Raw genomic sequence first — 24,399 nt, forward strand, 5'->3', positions numbered from 1 at the left:
TCAACTTCCATTTTCTAGTCAGTATTTGGGTAGCAGTATTTTGGAGCAGAATGAGATTGGGTTGAGAAGCCTGTCGTAGGGTTTACTGTTGTTTTTTCCAAATAGTTCGAAAACGCATATACAGTAGGCATCACCCAGGCAACACTCACGTTTGGAGGGTAATTGTCCCCTGAGGATGTGACGATACAAGAATGTCAGCACTCCCTGGGCAAATATCAATCAGCATAACAGATGTCACCTTCCACTCTGCATCGCTTCAGGGAGGCCAAATGATCACATTTCCATTCAAAAGTGCTTTGCGATTGTTGTGTATCGCAGCATTGAGGAAATTCATTTAGCTGTTCGTCAAATCGACCTGCCTGTGTCATTTTATCCCGGACTGCTGTTATCATATCGTGATTATTTTGGTGCAGATAGATCCGCACATTCTTTGTCAACTCTAGCTTTGTATAGGCATGAAAGGCAGATTCATCATCTGTTTTGAAGCTTGTCAAAGGGAGATGAATATTTTTTTTGTGGAGAAATGTAAATGTGAGCAGAAACCAGACTAAGCTCTTATTAGATCATGATGATCAACCTGGGTTATGCCTTCTTTAATGTAAAATCCTTGTTTATATAAACCCACTCAGGACACCTTTGTTGAACAAAGACTTTGGCTATTAGGACAATAGTATGATTGAGATCAGAATTCTGTTTTTTGGAACACTTATAATCCATCCATTATATGCACCGCTTTTCTAGAGTAAGGTTGTGGGGTACATGGAGCCCATCCCAGCTTTCTTCTGGCAGTGGGCTGGAGACGCCCTGAACTGGTTGCCAGCCAGTCGCAGGGCACACAGGGCTCATTCATGGCTAGGGACAATTTGGACCGGCTGTCACGGTTGCCCATTGCCCTCACTTGGGCCCGCTCGTTTGGCGCCAGCTGCTACTTGTTGCCTGATTGGGTTCCCTCCTGTTTAAACTCAGTGCTCTCATTCACTCCTTGTCAGTCCGTCCACGAACCTCTGCAAGACTTGTGTTTTGACTCTGTTCGGTATTCTGCTCGTGTATCCGGTATCCGGTATCAATCCCGCTTGTCTCGTCCTGCCCGGTATCTTGCTCCAGTCTCCAGTATCAATCCCGCCTGTCTCTTCCTGTCCGGTATCTTGCTCCAGTCTCCAGCATCGATCCCGTCTGTCCTGTCCGGTATCTTGCTCGTGTATCCAGTATACGGTATCGATTCAGTCTGCCCTGCCCTGTCCGGTATCTTGCTCGTGTATCCAGTATCCGGTATCGATCCCGTCTGTCCCATCCTGTCCGGTATCTTGCTCCAGTATCCAGTATCCGGTTTTGATCCCTTCTTTTCTGTCCTGCACGGTATCTTGCTCCAGTATCCAGTATCGATCCCGTCTGTCCCGTCTTGTCCGGTATCTTGCTGCTGTATCCAGTATCAGGTATTAATCCTGTCTGTCCCGTCCTGTCCAGTATCTGCTCTTGTATCCTGTATCTGGTATCGATCCCATCTGTCCTGTCCGGTTTTGATCTCGTCTGCCCCTGACTTCCTGTTTTCCCGCGCCTGACTTCTCTTTCTCACTTCTTCTGCCCAGCGATCGCCGAAGCTCTGGCGTTTGTGTTCCCGCGTATGACTGCCCCGTTCCCATAAAATAAAGCTTGTGTGAAAACGTATCACGTCTGGGTCCACCGTCTGTTCGGGTTTAGACACCGACCAATCGACTTCGCATTCACGTTTTTTTTTAAATGTGAGAGAAACTGGAGCGCCCAAGGGAAACCCATGCGAGCACAGGGAGGAAATGCAAACTAAGCACAGGAAGGCTGGTAGCCTGAATTGAACCCTGGGCATCAGCACCGTGGGGCTGCACACTAAACATCCAGTCGTGCCGCCACCACTTATAATCATTTACGCAATTAACTGTTGATATAGAAAAATACATTTTTATTCATTTCACGGAAAAAACATTTAGTGTCATACACAAAGCCCAGAAAATCATTGGGTACCCTCTCCCCAGTTTGGGGACATTGTCGGCTTGCAATACCGCCGGTTTGCAATACTGCAGAGAGGCCATGATAAAGGATTCCTCTAACCCTGGCCACCACTTCTTTGAATATTGTATATAGTATATGTAGTGTATATGTATAGTGTATAATAGTGTTTTACTCTGCTTTTGGTGATGGCCACCTGGAAATACTTTAAAGCTTAAGTCATAAAAAAATCAAACTTTTGCAGTACGTTAATTTTATTTTCAAAAACCTAAACTCTATCTGAGTATTGGTTGCGTAAACTGGACCGCGGTCGTTTTGGACACTCCAATAAATTGTCTTTGACGGTAAATCTGACGGCTGCGTATTTTTCAACCGGGATATGTTTTTCTCTTCCATGACAAACCAACCATGCACACGTTTTATAACTGAATGACGAACTGATGCTTCGTCAATACTTGACCCAGTTAGGGACAATTGAACTGAAGGCTGGAAAAGAACACTTCAGTTCATGCTTGGAGAATCATAACATGAACAATTTTCGGTCAACTGCTGCTTCCAAGCAACTTGACCTGCTTTAAAAGTTGCTTAAATTGGATGTTTTTTAATGAAACAAATCGGACATTGTGGGCTGATTATTTTGTCTTTTTACAATGAGCAGCAGAAATATTGTGTTTTAAAAATATACTGCTGAACAAGGCCCAATGACAATGTGGTTAAGGCAGGTAAGGAGTGCATGACATTAGCTTAACCTGAATTATGAAAAAATACAGAATTTCTTTTTTATTTTCAATTCAAAATCTATGTTTTTTCTTGGCTGTTATTCCTCAAAAAACATCTCACAGGGGACGGACTATTAAGTGTCAGCTCCTGCTTGTTGCCTGATTGGTTCCCCTCCGATTTAAACTCAACGCTTCCATTCACTCCTTGACAGTCCGTCAGCAAAACACTCACGCAAAGAAAGCACTATTTGACTCTGGCTCCCGTCTGTCCCGTCCTTACCTGTATCCTGCTCGTCTGACCCTGGCTTCCCGATCGTCTACAGTTACCTGACTTTTCCTCGACCACACTCCAATCTCCCTTCTCGGCTACTCAACTCGTTCCCGCCTTCTGACCACGCTCTGATCCCGTGAGCTCCCTGATCCTCCTGCCCAGCAATCGCCGGATTGCTGGCGCTTGCTTTCCCATACTTGACTTCTCAGCTTCTGCAATAGTTTGCTGTGAAACGTTATGCGTTTGGGTCTACCATCTCTTTTGGTTCTGACAGTAAGTTTAAGAGAAAGAAAAGAAAGGGAAGGCGAGATAAATAAAACTAGAGAGAGAACAAGGGAGACCGAGTAAGAGAAAGTGAGAGAAGGTAAGATAGACAAAAGGAGGGAGTAAAATAGAGCACAATTGAGAAAGAGAGAGCACAATAGAGAGACAGGGAGAAAAAAAGGAGAGGACGAGAGAAAAAACTGAGACAGAAAGAGACAGAAAAAGAAAGACAAAGAAATAAAGAAGAAGAAAGTGAGATGATAATCAAAAGAATATCATAATAGAAACATCCAGAGAGAGAAAGACAGAGAAAAAGAAAAAGAATAAGCATGAGAAAGAGGGAGAAAGAGAAAAAAAGAGAAAGAAATAAAAAACAGATAGAAAGAGAGACAGGGTGAGAAATAGATGTAAACAAAGACAGAGACATAGATAGAGAAAAAGAGAGGGGAAAAGAAATTGAGAAAGACTAATAGAGAACAGGGGCAGCACGGCGGCGCAGTGGTTAGCGCGTGTGCGGCACAGTTCTGAGGTCGTGGGAACCTCCTGCGTGGGTTCAAATCCAGCTCCCGGCCTTACTGTGTGGAGTTTGTATGTTCTCCCCGTGCTTGCGTGGGTTTCCTCCGGGCACTCCGGTTTCCTCCCACATTCCAAAAAACATGCATTTCAGGTGGATTGGCCGGTCCAAATTGTCCCTAGGTGTGAATGAGCGAGCGAGTTGTCTGTCCCTGTGTGCCCTGCGATTGGCTGGCAACCAATTCAGGGTGTCCCCTGCCCACTGCCCGATGATTGCTGGGATGGGCTCCAGCACCCCCGCGACCCTTCTGAGGATAAGCGGTGCAGCTGATGAGATGAGATGAGAGATAATAGAGAACAAAGAGAGATAAAAAGAAACACTTTTACAGTTAATTTGTGAGTGGTGCCTGGCTTGGGTGGAGTCAAGCGGACATTTTTAAAACTGCAGCTCATTTTTCTCCTGCACTTCTCTCAGGGTAGTGATGCGGGCCGTATTTAAACCCTTGGTGTGCCAGAACCGACTTTATGACACCGGTGTCTCAAACCAATTCCTATGAGAAGTAACTTTTAACGGTATTTAATTTTTTTTTTCTTTAAAGTCCTCATTACGTGTTTTTATCTGATGTGCCATGACGAATCTTATTGCATACAGCGTTTCACTACGTTGTTATCAATGATAATGAAGACAATCAATTCAATTTAAAAACATAATAGGACATAAGCTTGAGGACATTTAATCAAAATATGATAATTACCCGAAGCCCTCCGCCCCCCACTCACACTCCAAAAACCCAATTATAGATACACTTTAGAGGAGTTCATTCCACTTGAAAATTATAAGTGTGTTTGAAGTGATTTGGAAATATTTTCGACCATCTGTCCTCACAGAAAGAACCCGTCTAGTATCGAGGAGTGCTTTATATTGGACACTTCCGAATCCTATTTGCTAATTTTGAAAACGCAGGAGGAATTGGAACCACTAAAAGAAAAGTTAAAACCTGTGTTTGATTAAGAAGTGACAGTGAGTAAGTGAACCGTTTCATGCTAAGGTTTACGTTCTATATTATGATTTATTTTAAATCGAGTTCTTTATGAAAGTCAAAATTAGCATTTCATGTTTTGACTGGTTTCTTATAATAATTTCATAATTAATGCTCAACCTAAGCTTAGGTCCAGCCAATAATACCAATAAATTGTTTCTAAATCTTTTTTGAGCCGAAAACCAATTTTTTAAATAATTTATTTATTGTTACTACGGCACGGCAGCTGGGTGGTAAGCGCGCAGCCCCACGTATCTTGGGTCGATGTTATGTAAAGGTCCAGTTCCAGCTACTGCAGCCTCCCTGTGCGGAGTTTGCATGTTCTCCCCGTGCCTGCGTTCTCTGGTTTCCTCCCACAAAAATATGCGTTACTCGGATCAAATTGTGCCTACGTGTGAATGAGCGAGTGACTGGCTGGCAACCAGTTCAGGGTGTCCCCTGCCCAATGTCCGAAGATAGCTGGGATGGGCTCCAGCACCCCCGCGAATAGAATAGAATAGTAATTGAACATAAAAATACATTAATAAGATACGAAATAAAACGCAAGTTTATTAAGAGCACTAAACCATCGATGCATGGTGGTGGAGAAGTGAGGGAGCACAAGAGAAACAATACGATTAAAACACAGGTTAAGGTTAAGGCTGGAAACGTACGTACGCTGTTGCTAGCTTTGAGCAGTCTTGAGCAATCTCTAGTGTTAGCGCATGGAAATTTTGTTCAAAAGACATCTCGTATCTTGGGTCGATGTTATGTAGAGGGCCACAGTATGTAAAAATAAAACAAAATCCTGCTGCTGTTTGGCTTGTGACTAAGAGAAACTTGTAATCATTCATTTGCATTAATGAACATTTCCGTCACTCTTTCACACACTCACAACAACAACACGCCAAGACCTTTCTCTGAGGGTCTGTGGTGGATTTGGCACATTGCGGTTGGTGAATTAATGAGACAGACATGACAGAAATCTGCGAGTTGCGATGTAGCACAGCACTCGGCGGAATAGATAGGAGCAAGAGAGGTACATCTACAGCTGTCTGCTTGTTGCTCTTGATCTATTATGAATGTCACTCACCACTTCATACCGAGGTGAGGTTGCATCTAAACTGCTATTGTCATCAAACATGTCACTGTAAACATTTTCAGGGAAAATATTTTGGACTTCATCTAACATGCATGATTTGGCATGTAGCAGCAACAACAATCCGCAAAAGGCAGCAAAAAGGCATTATTAGTTCCGTAAATTACAGACTACTAGTCGCTACATTTCAAACACTGTAGCTTTAAATACTGTGCGGCTTGATTTTTTCTTTTTTTCGTGGCAGTGCCAGGGAAAACGGCAGGTTGCTCTTTTTTTTTTTATAAAGCATGCGTTATAGATACATAATACTACCGTGACTTCTGGAAACATTTATTACACCAATTTATTCAGGTGAGGAATTAGTCAATGTTTTGCCAACATTATCCAAATAAAACATAAAGAGCAAAATGGGAAGTTTAACAGTTCTTTATTGAATATTTACAACATACACACGATAACACGCGAATACAATTTAGTCCAGTACAGCGGAATTCAGCATTGACATCACAAAAAAACCGACTTCTACTTCTGTGTTGCAATCTGGCACGATTCTCCACAGCATTGTTTGCTCTAGGAAAATTGAGTTTTGTCCTAAATTTGAGCATCCAGCTTTTAATCGGGTGCGTTCTGTAGTAATTTCCAGTATTAGCGTTTTGAACATGACATTTTTACAATTTTCATTGGGTGGCCGGGCTCAAAAGCCAAATGGGCCATATGTGGCCAATGTGCTGTAGTTTGTCTAAACATGGCATAAGTGGAATTCACTAATTATAATTCCTCAAGGAACTTTCAACCTTTCTTTGCAGATTAACCACATAAAATCTGTCATGGTCGCCTTGGCGACCGGTCTGCCCCGCCCCCTGGGCACCAGCTGAAGCAGTTCAACTAATCGCGTGTCTGCTATTTAAGGCTGGATTGTGGGCTTTGCGGGTGCTGGCTCATTATATATACACATTGTCCGTTCTGTTATGCCTTGTCCTGTTTTGTTGAGTTGGAAAACGGCAGGTTGGTAAATAAAAGTTTTGGATCGTCACGCAATAGAGTTCTCCCTTCCTGCCTCCTGCCTCCGTTCTGGTCCGGTCACCCCTTCCACTCCACTCCGTGACAGAATGAGCCAGCCAACATTTGAACTCAGCGAAAGATCCCTGCGCGATTTGAGGAGAGCTGGAGGACGCCGTTTGGCAAGCAACCATTGAGGTATCCTTCCCTCCCCGTTCGAACCACGGCCCCGCCCGTCGTGGCCTATGCTGTGCCTTGAATGGGGTCCCGGGAGGATTTGACGCCTGCCATTCCGACTCCCCGTCCAGCCAGTCCGACTCCCCGTCCTGCCAGTCCGACTCCGACCCCGCCGCCTGCCAGTCCGACTCCGACTCCTGCCAGTCCGACTCCGCCGCCTGCCAGTCCGACTCCAACTCCGCCGCCTGCCAGTCTGACTCCGACTCCGCGGCCTGCCACTCCGACTCCGCGGCCTGCCACTCCGACCCCGACTCCGCGGCCTGCCAGTCCGACTCCGCGGCCTGCCACTCCGACTCCGACTCCGCGGCCTGCCACTCCGACTCCGCGGCCTGCCACTCCGGCTCCGACTCCGCGGCCTGCCACTCCGACTCCGACTCCGCGGCCTGCCACTCCGACCCCGACTCTGGTGCCTGCCAGTCCGACTCCGACTCTGCTGCCTGCCAGTCCAACTCCGACTCTGCTGCCTGCCAGTCCGACTCCGACACCGCTGCCTGCCAGTCCGACTTCGCTGCCTGCCAGTCCGACTCCGCTGCCTGCCAGTCCGACTCCGCCTGCCTGCCTGTTCGACTCTCCGGCCTGCCTGCCTGTTCGACTCTCCGGCCTGCCTGCCTGGTCGACTCTCCGGCCTGCCTGCAGTCTGCCTGTACTGATTTTGTCCAGTCTTGCCTGTTCTGATTCCGCCTGTCCTGTCTTGCCTGTTGATTCCGCCTGTCCTGTCTTGCCTGTTCTGATTCCGCCTGTCCTGTCTTGCCTGTTCTGATTCCGCCTGTCCTGTCTTGCCTGTTCTGATTCCGCCTGCCCTGTCTTGCCTGTTCTGATTCCGCCTGTCCTGTCTTGCCTGTTCTGATTCCGCCTGTCCTGTCTTGCCTGTTCTGATTCCGCCTGTCCTGTCTGAATCGCCGCTCCTGATTCTGCCTGTCCTGAGTCCGACTCTTCTGAATCTGCCTGTCCTGAGTCCGACTCTTCTGAATCTGCCTGTCCTGAGTCCGACTCTTCTGAATCTGCCTGTCCTGAGTCCGACTCTTCTGAATCTGCCTGTCCTGAGTCCGACTCTTCTGAATCTGCCAGTCCTGAGTCCGACTCTTCTGAATCTGCCTGTCCTGAGTACGACTCTTCTGAATCTGCCTGTCCTGAGTCCGACTCTTCTGAATCTGCCTGTCCTGAGTCCGACCCCCCTGATTCTGCCTGTCCGACTCCCTTGTTTACCTGTCCTGTTCTCGCCGGTTCTGCCTGTCTGTTTTCGCCTGTCCAGTTTGCCCGCCGGACCCCCCCCGCCGAGCGCCGATTCCGATCCGCCTGACGCAGATGGCGCCTGCCTCTCCCCGTTCCTGCGTGTTCGGAGGAGGGAGCGGGGTTGCCCCAATCGTGAGCGTCGAACCATTCCGGGGCGCGAGGTAGTAATTTTTTCTTTTTGGGACCTCGGGAGCTGTCCCTTAAGGGGGGGGCTCTGTCATGGTCGCCTTGGCGACCGGTCTGCCCCGCCCCCTGGGCACCAGCTGAAGCAGTTCAACTAATCGCGTGTCTGCTATTTAAGGCTGGATTGTGGACTTTGCGGGTGCTGGCTCATTATATATACTCATTGTCCGTTCTGTTATGCCTTGTCCTGTTTTGTTGAGTTGGAAGAAGCCTGTGTTTGCACGTTTTGTTAAAACCTGTTTGTTCTGTCTTGTCCCTGAGTTATGGACAACTTTTATTTTGGTAAATAAAAGTTTTGGATCGTCACGCAATTGAGTTCTCCCTTCCTGCCTCCGTTCTGGTTCGGTCACCCCTTCCACTCCACCTCGTGACAAAAATCAACATTCAGACCCCTGGTGGTGGATGCCCCCCTCTCCAAAATAGCTTGATTTTGACATTTTTGTCCAACGTGGGACTGAAACGCTTGCCTCCCTGTTGCAAAGCTCGGTGGGAGAACTTTCTACCAATGCATAAACTAGGAGAGAGATTTACCCGTGGTATAATCCACCCTTTTGCTGAAGCAGACTTGAATGAAAATCCACTAATAACACAATTTCACGCCGGCTGCAACGTGAGTAATGTGTTCGGATACTTTCAGAGGAAATCATGTCCGCCTTTGCTAAAATTGTGCTCGCTTTCCAACTATAATTCCCAAAGTGTCAGGAACAAGTCTGCAAAAGTGTAATATACATATTCCTTAAGTGATATTTTAATTAGGATGCAAAGTGGCAAGTTTTTTTTTTAATCTTTCCTTAATTTGTTTAAAGTTCCTTTTCTAAAAGTAGGAAAACATTAAAAGTGAAGAGAAGGCATTTATTATTTAAAATCATCCCTTTGTAAAAAGTCTTCCAAAAGCTGCATATAAAATGACTTTTAGAGAATGATGTCCGTCGCTAATTTGCCACTAACTTGTGGTGGAAAATTTTAATGAAAAATAAGGATTATTATCCACATTCGTATGCATAATAGATAATAAAAGCCTACAATACCGATGCCTGATAAATTAAAGCGAACGGCAGCGTGGATAAGAGCACTAAAAACGTATGGCAAAAGGCAGACATCTTCTATCCATGCTAAATAGAATATATTATTGAATGGACTAAAAAATACTACATCTTCACACATTCACCCGTCGCGTGGAAAATATCTCCTGCGATCAAATCTTAAAGACACTGAATATATTTTTCAAGAAGTAAAGTTGGCAACCCATAATATTGACAATTGTTGTTATCTTGAAATATGTCACATATTTAGTCATTATTGTATGACTTCTTTATTTATAAATTCTTCAATTATGTAGTCGTTTTCAAGTCTCTAAATCTCTTAAATCCATTGATCCATCCATTATCTGCACCGCTTATCATCAGTAGGGTCACAGGGGTGCTGGAGCCCATCTCAGCTGTCTTCGGGCAGTAGGCAAGGGACACCCTGAACTGGTTGCGAGCCAGTCGCAGGGCACACAGGGACAGACAATTTGCTCGCTCATTGACACCTAGGGACAATTTGGACCAGCCAATTAACCTGACATGCATGTTTTTGGAATGTGGGAGGAAACCAGAGTGCCCGGAGGAAACCCACGCAAGCACGGGGAGAACACGCAAACTCCACACAGGAAGGTTCGATCGCTTGACCTCAGAACTGTGACGCACACGCACTAACCACTGCGCCGCCATGCTGCCCATCTCTTAAATCTCTTGTCCTTATTTTGACTGACCCCTCCTCTCGTAATCCAGATATAAAACGATCATGCAGAAGAGGAAAATGTGTTCCTCTTTACTATCAACTAAAGACGCTGCCTGAACTACGAATGAATTAGGTTCCTAGCGATCTTTCGTAGGTTAAATTTGTTCGTAAGTTGCTTCAGTGCTATATTTTGAGGTGAGGTTTTACCTACTTTTGGAAGATGCACTTCAAAAGGTCCTCCTTCGTGGTAAATAGCCAAAAAACAGCTTCCCGACCATTTTCCAAGAATGTTTAAGGCTTGTATAAGTAACCTGTATTGTTTTGTACTAAAAAATAAACATTTAATAAAATGTGATTCTCTATAAAGATAAAGTTGAGTTTAACTTACCTTTGGAAGATGAGCTCCAAGAGTTAGGCGACTTACTCCTCCGTGGTAGAAAATGGCCCAAAAAAGCGATCCAGCCATTTTCTCAACCGCATCAAGCTTTCTTATTCCACTTTCATTTCAAAAGAAACGGCTCACCTCTTCTTTACACTTTCAACCATATTGAATGGATGTACGAGATATTAAACAATAAAAACGTCAGAGTTCTAAGCACGCTAGCGATACAGTAGACGTTTTTATGATTACACACCAATCAGGAAGTAGAAGCCGGATTTCTTCTTCGGTGTAGATGCAAGGTGACCTCTCACAGCCCAACACAGGTATCAAGAGCATTCTCTCTACCGGTAACCAGCAATAATCATCTCCCTGCTCTGTCACTGCACCTTGATCTGTTAAACCTGTCTGTTCTCGTTTACAACCAACTGTTTTGAATTCCTGCCAATCAAGCTTTGTATTTAAAGCCCTGCCTTACAGCCTACCTTTGTCAGACAGTCTGCAAAGCCTACACCCGGAAACTGTTTGTTGGCACTTCTGACTCTGAACCTGGACTTGTTTGACCCTCCTGCCTTCTCTGCTGGCCTTGTCTTCCAGACTCATCGTGAGCCCGAACCCATCCCCTCAAACTACCCCCAACGCCACTCAGCCACTGAGGGACACACACACACACACACACACACACACACACACACACACACACACACACACACACACACACACACACACACACACACACACACACACACACACACACACGGACACTCTCTCCCATTTACCCCATCCCTAAATAAACTTTCTTAACGTGACGCAATTGTGGTCCTCGTCTGTCTGATCTGAGAGCGGCAGGAAGAAGCACTTCTGTCCTCTACACGGATAAAGGTGCACACAGTACAAAATCTAACTTACAGCAGTGTCCAGATATTTTTCGACATCCCGAAGAAAATGATAATATCTGCCGGAACCCTCAAATCGAATGGACGTCAATCTGGTAGTGTCTGGTCTACTATTCACAGTACAAAATAGTAAAGAAAAAAACTATAGAAAGTAATTGCTCGCTTTTCGCAGGAGTTACGTCCAAAAAAGAACCTGAGAAAGGCAAAATCCAGTACAGTACAGAAAGTAGTGTATTTGTATTTATTATTCGAGCACTTTTTGATACCTATTTGCAATTTTTAGGAATGTAGTGTATTTGTATTTGTTATTCAAGCATTTGTGAAATTGAGAAATATATCTACCTCTTTTATTCATGTTAAATATGTCTCTTTAGGGCGGCAGTGGCTCAGAAGGTAGAGCGCTCGTCTTGGGATCAAGAGATCGCAGTTCGAATCCCGGCTCCTCCGTGTTACATGTCAAAGTGTCCTTGGGTAAGACACTGAACCCCTTATACCCCCAATAAGCAGGTTAGCGTCTTACATGGCTGCACGGCCGCTATTGGGAAATGCGAAGCACACTGTAAAGCGCTTTGGGAATTCTTGACTTGAAAAGCGCTATATATATGCAGATCATTTCATTTCATTTTCTTTACAGTTTTTGGGGTTAGGGATGGGGGTCTTGCCCAGGGAGTAATTTACTGTAGAAACGCTACTGGTGACATATACCATTTGGAAGCGTAAATATATTAAATAACTAAGCTATCTAATATTTCTGCTTGCTCAATGTTTTTTTTTTACTCACAGAATGAGAAACACTTGTAATTATTCTGTCATTTTCTTAGGACTTTGGTGACAGTGTGCAATGCATGTGGGTTTGAGGTAATTTTTGGCTTTGGAACTGTCTCCTGATTATAGAAGAAGCCAATTAGAGGGGCTAGACATGTGGACACAGATGCTATTCTGTCACCTGACTACCGAGATGCACGTCTACTTCACTTCACATTCTGTCTCGGTGAGGTTGAGAGGTGGCGGCAGAAAGGAAATCTCTACTTGTCTCATCAGACGCGTTCCCCTGCTCAGGAAGCAGATCCAATTGATTTTTGTGAGGATGTCAAATTTAACAGTACTGCAATCAGATCGGCAAGAGTTTCATTTGCACTCAACCATTCTGACAAATCTTGAATTGCGATGAGGGTTAGCCTCACGATGATGTCATATTGTGAGATCATATAACAAGCGCGGGAAAACAGAATTTTCTTTCAGGGCGAATATTAACACAGTACAGATGCTCCACTACTTACGAACATTCGAGTTACCAAAAACGGAATATAAAAATACTTTTTTCCGGGATGTCGAAAAATATCCAGACATTGCTGTAAGTGCGATTTTGTATTGTGTGCACCTTTTGCCGAGTAGAGGACATTACTGTAGTGCTTCTTTCCGCCGCTACCGGCGTCTGGCACTGTGAGAGCTCACCCAGCATCAACCCCGAAGAGGTAATCCGGCTTCCTCTTCCTAGTTCGTCTGTAAACATACTACTCTATACTGTATTTCCAGCGCGCTAAGAACTTTGACATTTTTATTGTTTTAAGTGTAAATAAGAGGCGAGCCGTTTCTTTTGAAATAAAAGTGGAATAAGAAAGTTTGATGCGGTTGAAAAAATATTTGGATCGCTTTTTTCGGCCATTTTCGACCAAGGAGGAGGAAGTTGCCTCACTCTTGAAGCTCATCTTCAAAAAGTAAGTTAAACTCTTTATTTAGCTTTATTGAGCATCGTATTTTATTAAATGTTTATTTTTTAGTACAAAACAATACAGGTTACTTATGCAAGTCTGAACATACTTATATAAACCTTAAACATACATTCCATAAGAAATAGAGCACTCAAGCAACTTACGAACATATTTGACTTACGGACGATCGTTTGGAATTCCGTCTGTAAGTAGGGAAGCGTCTGTATGTAGATTTAATTATTGTGTTTTTCGGATTTTAAGGCGCTCCTAAATTTTTTGCCAGAATTTTAAAAGTGCACCTTATACACCGCAGAATATTAGTGGATACAATTCGAAATGCATAGTGTTTAAAGGGTGCCCCTTTTTAATGAACAAAATTAAAGCACTTTTATGGACTTTCATAGCCAATTTTCCAATTTCTCAAAGACCATTAAGAGATAAAATCCTGTATTTTGCAGAGCCACAAAAACATCAGCGATTTTCACATGTCATTTTTAATATTGTGTGTGCATTTGTCAAGACATATGATTTTTAGATCTTGAGTAAACCGGAAATATATTCGGACAAATCTCTCCCCATATAGTGTTGCATAAAAATAACAGTAATATGTAAATTACATTTTCAGTTGCAGGAAGCTATTCCCATTACAATTTATCACTGGGAAACATTACCCTAATATTTTGCATGCCGTTAATCACAAGGGCAGAATAAATGCAAGGGCCAAGTGAGCCTACTAAAGAGCAGTGTTGCTGTCATTTTTAACAGACTTGTTGTGGAACATGGCAACCATTTCAATCATTTACAAGCATTTCACTCAAAATTCAAGTATTATTTCATTAAAACATACCATTAAAATTCAAACATTTTCAAGGATTTCAAGCCCACATACGAACCTGGTATTTATTTGTGTGCATTACTATACGAGGTTTTATGTATGTTACCGTATTTGCGCAATAAGTGATCAATCGCAAAACACTGTATGAATCGGGATTCAAACCCGAGTCACCGAAATCTAACCGCTTGAACACCAGTTATACGGATGACATATGAAAAGGCACTGGATTTGATTTCATTAGGACACCATTTTTATGGTGACAGAATGGAGAAAGCAAATAGTTATTCTAAATTATGTAAATAAATGCAAAGTTCGGTTCATCTTCAGTTTTACCAAAGTTGTTTTCTCTGTCGTGCTTTTATTTGCAATTATTTCTATTTTAAGGACGACTTCCTGCTTTCTCCATTCTCTGACAGTCTTTTCTGGCACTGTGAGTAAAAACAGCGAGATCATGAGATCAAATCGAACACCTCTTCTTATGGGATCTGTATTACTAGCATTCTACTGAGTAGGTTTCGATGCTATCACCGCTGTGACCCAGTTTCCGTTACCGATGCATACAATATTTTGGTCAGCAGCATTCTTCAAATATAATTATATACTTAATATTTATATATAATTGTAAATATAATTATATACCGTAAGTATCTAAAAATGTACAATGGTTACACACAAATAGAGCGCATTACACACAAATAGATGCATTAGCTCTAACAAGTAGTTTTAATTCTATGCGCCTGATAGTCCGGTGTGCATTATATATTAAAGAATATGATAAGAGCCTTATAATCAGGTTAGAGTGCGCAAAATACGGTAATTGACATAAAATAGTCTTGATAGGTCTCCTTTCAGATTAAATTAAGAGATCCAACTTTAAAAAGACCTTTGAAAATTCCCTTTGCGACAGAGTTTAAGGCTCTCACTTCTTTACTAGTTACGTCACACATCAACATTATTGAAAGCAACATAAAACCTGACAAAAGTCAATACCTGTGTGAGGCAATTAACACTTTGATTTGTGCTTTGGTCTCAATTCATTCTTCCATTTTCTTTTATCTCCCCCCCACACACAAACACCTTCTAGAATTGGGTTGTCCGAGGATCTTGAGTGACAAGACGATAGCCTGAGTAAGAGAAGTGCATCAGTACGCCATCAGTGAGCCTCAGAGGAGGAACCGATCCTCTAATTTACCAGTCATTTCATACACCGACCCGCCTATGATCCTGAGCTCGGGTTGAGGTAATAGCCAAGAAAATGAGTTTGTGGAGATGGAGATACAAGTGGCTGAATGCTATTTGCCTCAACGAGCAGGCTGCCTGAGGAAGGGGACGACCAGTAGGGAGCTCGGGGATGTCTTGAGCTGCCTAATCGAGGCAATCTTAGGTCAAATGTATTTAGTTGACCTTGTAGCAGCCTCGATTGTTTGAGTCAGTCAGCCAAATACATTTTCTTTTCTTCAAAGAGATTCCTGAGAAACTGTAGGTAAATGTATTCCCAAATTCTTAAAACATGAAGAAGTAGGACTTGTTTATTGCATAATATATATATATATATATTTTATCGGTATATATTATATTACAAGATAATGCATTTTGAGGACAGCTTGTTTGGTCTTTGACTTCCTGAGCTGTGACGTCATGTGAGGAACACCGGCATGCAGGCAAGCCAGTCATATTTAGAGGTTACCCGTGTTTTAAGCAAAACTTTTGATAGTTTTTGTGGAGAATGCCTAGGCGTTGTGTCACAAGTAGATGCAGTAATCGTACAACAAAGGGTCATCAGGCAAAAAGGGGCTAACTGGCAAAAAAACCACAGAGAAACATCCACAAAGGGCTAAACGGGACGATCAACAAAAAGCGGACGCAACATCGGCGTAAAAACGCATGGCTGGCTGACCCAAAAACACACAGTTAGCAACCGGGTTAACCATAACTAATAATGAAAAGCATCTATGGCAATGGCTAGAGCGATAAATGTGAAGCCGGCTGGGAACAGACCAAGGGGACATGGCAAAACTGGCGCTAACGCGAGGCTGGCCAAACAAAACAGAAGCCAGACTAACCGGGAACCAACAACAAAAAGTGGCAATGGTTATGGCAACAAACGTGAAGCCAGATGGGATTAGGAAACACGGTATAACAGGCACAAACCCCGGCCTAGCCAATCAAAACACACATGGTGAACCAACAAGGAAAAGCGTTGCCTGCAATGGCTACAGTGATAAACGTGAAGCCGGCAGGGGATCAAATAAAGGGGGCAAAAGTGGTGCTAACGCGAGGCTGGCCAAACAAAAAGCAACCAGACTAACCAGGAACCAACAACGTAAAGTGGCATTGGCTATGGGCGGCAGTAGCTCAGGAGGTAGAGCGCTCGTCTTGGGGTCTAGTTCGAATCCCGGCTCGTCCGTGTTACATGTCGAAGTGTCCTTGGGTAAGACACTGAACCCCTAATACCCCCAATAAGCAGGTTAACGCCTTTAATGGCTGCAAGGCCGCTATTGGGAATTGTGGAGCACATTGTAAAGCGCTTTGGGAAGTAATTGACTTAAAAAACGCTATAGAAATGCAGATCATTTCATTTTCATTTCATTTCATATGGAAACAAACATGGCAAAACCGGCTTAAATAGCTGGGCTGGCAGACCAAAAAAAAAACCCGCAATGGACAGCCAGGCTATGCAGGGAAGCAACAGCAAAAAGCCAGCTGGAAAAAGATAAACCAAGGAACACGGCATAACCGGTGCTAACCCTGAGCTAACAGACCAAAACACACACGGTGAGCAGCCACGCTAACCGAGAACCAACAACAAAACGCGGCAATGGCTACAATGATAAATGCCAGGCTAGCAGGCCAAACAACACACAGTCGGCAGTCAACGAACGCCAACTGGGAGAAAACAAAAACAGGTAAGCCATTGGCAGCCCCGATCCAAATTAGCCGCGACACATGCGACGAAAAACAGACACACTGTGCGCAGGTAACCTTACCCCACGCACCCTTTGGTGGTTGAAGCACGCCACCCTGACAAAACAGTCACAACGCCCCTAGCAACAGAGTAAGCAAAGGCTTACAATTTCTCCTAGAAGAAATAAGCGGAATGCAATCGCTGTATGCTAAAACCACTGTCTGTTTTGGAGCTGCCTCACATGTTGCATTAATGGAATTTGTCATTGTGAGAGTGTTGTGTTCCTTCACCGATGTCACAGCTCTACAGCAAACAAGCAAGATAGGTCAACTTTGACACTAAAGGCGCGAGGAATATTTAGCAACATATTAGCATAATTTTGGGAAGGAACACAATATGTTCTCTGCTTGGTTGGAGAAATCTGTATGGGAACACCAAAGTGAACGTTAATGGTAGAAAAAAAGGCATATTCATGGTTAATACAAATAGTCTTTTATTGTCACTGGATAACATAAACATACCGAAACACCACATCCTGTTCACTCCTGCTATGGAGAGGATCTAGGAGTACAAAACAAATAAAATCACCACTGCCGCAGTCTTCATTTTCACCATAGACAAGTTTTACTCAGCTGCAATCATTTAATTTACATACAGTATTCAACAGCCTGTTCAGTAAGCTGTCAAGGCAAGACATGCTTCTTAAATAATATCTTATTTCTGGAACTGAACAAGCATGCCATGAACAATACTTTTTTTTAAATTGTATACACATTTGCTCTTCAGACATGTTTTTCAGAACATATAATAACTCAATAAACTTCAAATATCTTCCCATGTGTCTTGATCCGCTGGGTATTAAAGTCATGACACAGTAACAAGTATCATAAAAGAACAATTAATTTAGCGAACAGAAGTTAATATTCTTTGTACAAACATTTTTGAGAAGCAAAATTGCCGAGTATAATCCAATTAAAAAGCATATAACGATGTTCTCTCTTTAAATGTCAAGAGGGGGGAAAAATGTCAGAAAACCAAATGGGGAATTCAAAGATCATGCCACTAAATCAAGCAACGTCACATTTAATTAGTCTGATTTTAAAACTCTGAGCTACGTATCTCATCCTGTCAAGGACATTCATTTCTTTTCTTTTAAGTCTCCTTTGCTTTTGCACTTGCATGGGGTATGGTAACAGGAACACCCGCAAACAGACACACAAACACATATTCATCTAAAGGCTTGGATGAGAAGGAAGTGTTGGTCAACAACATAAAAAATGAAAAATAAAATGCCATGCTCTTCATTCTCAGTGGTTACAGTTCGGAAAGGTGAATGGTCATGTAATGCAAATGACTTATCTTACGATGGAGGAATCGGCCCCACTTAGACTGTGGAAATTTGGAGGCCTGCCTCACTGAGATAAAAGAATGGATGTCACTCAACTTCTTGCGCCTAACTCTGAAAAGACCGAAATGTTAGTTTTTGGTCCATCCAAATGCTGTGACTTGTTATCAAACACTGCTCTGAACACTGACAAACGTAGTATCACCCAGAGTGTCACATTCGACCCTATCTGTCCTTCCAAACACTCGTTAAGAATATTACTAGTACAGATTTTTTCCATCTTCGCAACATTGCTAAAATTCGCCCTAAACTGTCCCAGTCTGATGCTGAGACTCTACTTTGCCTGTCTCAATTACTGTATTGTACTACTCTCCGGACTCACGAGGTCCAAAATAAAGAGCCTGCAGCTGGGACAAAATGCTGCAGCGGGGCTTTTAACTAAGACAAAATCACCCCGAATTTTAGCTAACCTGCATTGGCTCCTTGTTAGCTTAAGATGTAATTTTATGGTTCTGTTGGTATTATACAAACTCATGCATGGACTTGCTGCCTCATATCTTTCAGATTTTATTTCCCCAGTGTGTTCCGGTCTGGAGCCTTCGCTCTGAAAATGCTGGTCAAGTAGTGATCCCAAGAGCCAAGAAGAGAACCGCAGGTTTGAGAGCGTTCTCCATTTGGACCCCGATACAGTGGAATGCTCCGCAATCTGAGATTCGATCTGCAACCTCAGTGGAAATGTTTAAATCTGGGCTCAAAACACATTTCTACTCTATAGCTAATGAATGACCTAAATTTCATGTCGACAATATCTGTGTATTATATGTTATTGCAACATCCATTGCAGCCTGGTTATCCTGGAAGGGGGACTACCTCATGTGTGGTCCCTTCTCAAGGTTTTCCTCATGTTGAGGTTTTGGAGTTTTTCCTTGCCGTCATGTAGGTTTTCGATCAGGGGATGGTCTGTGGTTTGCAATAATCAGTGATCTGTGCAGCCCTTTGAGACTCTTTGTGATTAAGGGTGTCACAAATAAAAATGACTTGACATGAAACATGACTATAGCTTATGTTATTCATTCTCTAACGACGTAAGAGTCAACCTACATCCCGCAAGCAACTATTTAAAAGGGTGCATAAATTATTGAATACAGTTAAGGTGGCAACGTCTAAAGCAAAGAGTGTGAGGTAAATTCTTTTATTCTCATGGAGATATTCTCCCTACTGTATGTACTCACATCTAATACTGATTTACAACGATAAAATTAAATACTAAAATAGCATGTGTAAGGGAAATTATAGTTTCATTATAGTTTGAATGTTCTTTTGTATGATTTTATCTTCAAAAGTACCTTACCAAACCAAATGTTGAGTTTGAACAATTTTATTGACACTTTTAACAGCAAATAAATAATGTGAGGTTTGAACAATTTTTCTCGACACCTTTAACAGCCAAATATTGTATCCAGGTGCTGTTTGCATTCTTACAACAATTCTATCATCTTGGGGCCCGTTAACTATTAATCAAGATGTCCTTCACTTTAGTAGTGTGACTGAAAAAGAATGTAAAAAAAGCACAAGGAAGAATACTGTACGAACTTCAGTGATCCAAAGTGACCAAAAAGCATCATTTTACTTCTTATTTTGGCCCATACTTTTTAACATTTTTACGCCCTTTTGGTGAGATTCATGTTATGTCAAATCAATGCTAATTTCTGGACCTAACGAGTATTTAAAAAAAGGCATGTTTGTATGATATTTTCACTTTCACTTTTTATAATTAATATTGTTGTTTTTTTTTCCAAATGAAGTTTTTTCTATCATCTGTAATAATATAATACACACGGTCCCTTTAAGGTTTCATCGAAGATGTTCTAGGGTTTTGAAAAGCAAACTAGATTTTATATTCATTCCTGGCCTTAAAGTCTATATGCTGATTCGCAGTTCCCAGCTACCCCATGGGGGCCTCAGCTCTTGTAATAGCGATGCTCTCATTAAGCGGCAGTTGCAGTGACCCCCACCTAATGAGGATTAATGCAGGATCGTTTCAGACTTTTTCCTGAAACAAACTTCCACATAGCCGATCTAGTCTGTCTCGGATGACTTTTTAGTTATTACCGAGCAACCAATTGTGTCCATGTTTAACCACTGGGAACGGGTTAAATGAAGAACCCTAAATAAAGTTGGATGATGAGACACGCTCGGATGAGGATTGAGAAGATGTGGGAGGGAGGCAGTAACAACAAGGTGAGCGATTTAATTTAAAAAATCTTCATCAGTAGAGAGATGAATAGTTTGGATGCTTTCCTCGCCTTTAAACTTAATTGGTTCTATATTCATTCTAGTGTTGCTATGGTGACCTTGCCAAAATTGTCATGTCAGAATTACTTGATTTTGCAAAGCAACATTGAGGGTAAAAGGTACATTGAAAATCCAGTCCTCTCAATCCTAAATGGAATAGGAGAAAAGCACTCTTGCTTGTCGTATCATCCTTGACAGATAAATGAAAAAAAAAAATGGTTTGTGGGTGTTAAAGGTCTTCTAGATTCTGAGAAATGAATGCACCATGTGCTTTTTTTTTTTACTCGTACTGTGTCATAAGCAATATCTAGCTTTCAGATAGAAGTTAAAGTATATTAATGTGGTTTTTCGGTGCGCTGAATAAGTGATTATTATTTTCCCAACTAAAATAGCGTATTCCCATTTTCGCAACATTGCAAAGGTTCACCCTATGCTGTCTCAGTCTGATGCTGAGATTATAGTTAACGCGTTGGTTACCTCCGGTCTCGATTACTGTAATGTATCTCTCACCTGTCTACCAATGCATCAAGCATCAAAAGTTTGCAGTTGATAAAAAATACTGCACCGAGGCTTTTAACTACGATAAGAACATTTGATCACATTAACCCGATTTTAGCTGACCTGAACTGGCTCGCTTCAGTTTAAGATGTGATTTTGATGTTCTGTTGCTATCATACCAAATGATTGCATGGGCTTGCTCTCTAATATCTTTTTGATTTAATTTCCCCCCATGTTTCTGCTTGAAGCCTTTGCTCAGAAAATGTTAGTCTACTATTGATCCCAAGAGCCAAGAAGAAACCAGCTATACCCCTTTTCAATAGGCAAAGGGACGCAAAAGCCAAGGGCAGACTGGTTTTGTTGATGAATGGCAAAAAAATATAATGAAAGGAGAAACAAAAATTTACTGAAGATAACATAGTTCACTATAAACAATTTATAGTCATGGCACAGTTGCTATTAGTAGCTCAAATTCATGGGTGTCACAATCTCAAACAAGGGTGGCTAGCAGCCAGGCATGCAATGGTAAGCAAACCAAACCACAAAACATAGTTTGTGTTGTGTTTTTCCATTGTGTTACATTTTTACTCTTCTTTTTCAGTGCAAAACAATCAAAGCGGTCCTCAAAGCGGTGTTTAATGATCTTTACGAAAACACAAGAAACGGCCGGTTAGACTTTGTATAATAGAAAACACTCCACCAATAAACTCAGAAAATGAGACAAAAATTTGAGAAAAATCTTCTAAACCAGACGTAAGATGTGAAGCCGCGATGCCCTAGCCCGACTCGAATTTCGGGCACGGTCGGACCTAAAATGTTTCTTATTACGTTTGGGTCATTCAATGCCTTTTCAAAAAATTATTCACCCATCATTGTTTTTGTTTGTCTCTCTGCCTCTCTCTCTCTCTCTCTTAAAGTGCTGTGCTAGATTCTTAAGGACATACTGCAGCTGTGATTAGAGGCCCAATTTTCAGCTGGTCAAAAAGACGGATGGCCGTCAACTCTTGAAAATATCTGTCAATAATGGGAAAATGTCGATTAATGTAACCTCTGTAGACACACAAATATAAAAGATGTACATGTTTATACTGTCTTGTTTAACTTAGATTTCTTATAAAAAAGACAGGCTTGAATTTATTATCATAAATCACCTCTCCTCCCAACCAGTCTTCAAAAAGAAAATGTGAAATATTGGGTTTGCTCTGTAGTCAGTCCTAGAATTCCCTTTAATTGGTCGGGCTCGGGCTGGGTCTGGCTTTAATAACTGGGTATGGGTCAGGCTGGGTTTTGTAGGCCCTCAACTACTGATCAACCTGCTCAAGTTTAGGTACTGCCCTAAATTAACAAGTGTAATTTACTGGTTACAGAAACCCAGTAAAGTAACGATAACTCGCTGAGAAGGTTTTGTAGGGCTTGAAATAACAGCACCCTGCCCTCGATCGTATTCCCGACAACGTCCTTTTCTGAAGTTCCTATCACATATTTTTTCATCAACATCAAGACTTTCACAGCTGCTAAGCAAAAAAAAAAAAAAAAAAAAAAAACACGCACAAAAGAAAGCTGTCAGCACCGAGACATAAAACAATTAAGGAGGATGTCTTACTGTCCCCTGGAATGTACAATAAAGGCATGTCGTCAGAGGGAATGTGGAGGCGGGCTTACTGGTTTGCGGGGGGTGCTATGGGTAGTCTCGGAGGGGGCCACTAGTCATAGTGGCGCTTCAGTCAATCCCTCCAGGGGGAGGCTGGTAGCATTGTCAGTTGGCTGATGATCCTCCTGAAGATGCGGGGAAGCGTGCCGGATGGTAGCCAGGCTGGCATAAGCAAGGTGACAGTCCGTGTGCAGAAAAGGAGGGTAGTGCTGGCGATAGCTGATGTAGGCGAACAATAGGCCGATCACTCCTCCAACAAAGGCATCTGGACAGTCACAGAAGGGCATTTATTGTTTACGTTGTAGCAATTCTGTAGGTTGATGTGCAGGGAATAGTCATATTGTCAGTTGATAAGAAGGTCATGTAAATGATTAACATTGTTATTGGGACTACTAATAGTCCAATAAAGATGCTTGTGTTGGTTTTATACAGTAGTATCTCTTCTTACAAGCGTAAATTATCCTAGGATCATGCTCGTAGCTCGAATTGCTTGTGTAATTTCCCAAAATGAATAAACTAAAAAGTAGTTGGTCCACTCTCATCCTTCCAAAAGCATAGAAGTGTACTCTAAATAGTGATAAAACACATATTTCTGATCACAAATTTTTTTTTAGATAAGATCGAGCCTAAAAAAATCCAGCCTGGCCCGCAGATATAAAAGCCTGAACCAGCCCGAGCCCGTTCGATTAACTAGATTCGAGAGACCGAGCCTGAACTAAACCCAAAGCTGCACTTCGACGCGAGCTTCGACTGAAGTACGCGTGGTGCCGAAGTGCAACGCCGAAGTGCAGTCTCGGTTTACTTGGGGCTCTGTTTCTCAAATCAAGTGTGCTCTTTGGTGCCGAAGTACGCGCTGTTTCAAATATGAGTCACAGAGTTAGTTTACCTGTTAAATTACATGCTTTTCCCCTATTTTTAAAATGTTTAGATCATTTCACATCGTATACAGCGAACAGACGCTCCCCTACTTACGACCATTCGACTTGCTTAAAACGGTAGATACGAATATTTTTTACTGGATGTCGAAAAATTTCCGGACATTGTTGTAAATTTGATTTTGTATTGTGTGTACATTTTTCAGAGTACAGGACATTACTGTAGTGCTTCTTTCCGGCATCCATTCAATGGTCAAAAGTGTAAAGAAGAGGCGAGCTGTTTCGTTTGAAACGAAAGTGGAATAAGAAAGCTTGATGCGGTTGAGAAAATGGTTGGATTGCTTTTTTTTGGCCACTCTATAACCCGGCGGAGGACCTCTTGAAGCTTATCTTCCAAAAGTAGGTTACACTCAACTTTATTAATCTTTATAGAGCATATCAGTTTATGAAATGTTCATTTTTTAGTACAAAACAATACAGACTACTTATACAAACCATAAACATACAAAATATTGCACTGAAGCAACTTACGGACAAATTCAACTCATTCGTAAGTGGCTGCGTCTGTACAACCATTTTTTCATGGGATACATATTTGTATTTTTTTTTTAAAGACAGATCTCGTTTTGCCAATTTCGAGCTCAATCCCTATTGTCTCGGTCACTGATAGTCTCAAACACCATGTACAGTTTAAGAGGTGAATTAATTATGCAAACAGATTATTTGGAATTGTCGAAAAACCTGATCTCAATCAGACTATTCCCTGCAA

The 24,399-nt window shown here is 42.4% G+C and overlaps 1 protein-coding gene across 1 annotated transcript in view; it reads right to left on the minus strand.

Moving 5' to 3' along the window:
* Window positions 1-20,145: 20,145 nt before the first annotated feature.
* The window catches only part of plpp4 (phospholipid phosphatase 4), a 104,467-nt gene continuing 100,213 nt past the window's right edge, over window positions 20,146-24,399 (minus strand). The window contains exon 7 of the mRNA XM_088351320.1: window positions 20,146-23,020. Within this exon, the coding sequence (XP_088207446.1) occupies window positions 22,812-23,020 (209 nt within the window). The 3' untranslated portion in view covers window positions 20,146-22,811. The remainder of the gene's footprint in view (window positions 23,021-24,399) is intronic.

This window comes from Urocampus carinirostris, chromosome 13, assembly GCF_059441175.1.
Source record: "Urocampus carinirostris isolate Australia breed hairy pipefish chromosome 13, RoL_Ucar_1.0, whole genome shotgun sequence".
Lineage (NCBI taxonomy): Eukaryota > Metazoa > Chordata > Actinopteri > Syngnathiformes > Syngnathidae > Urocampus > Urocampus carinirostris.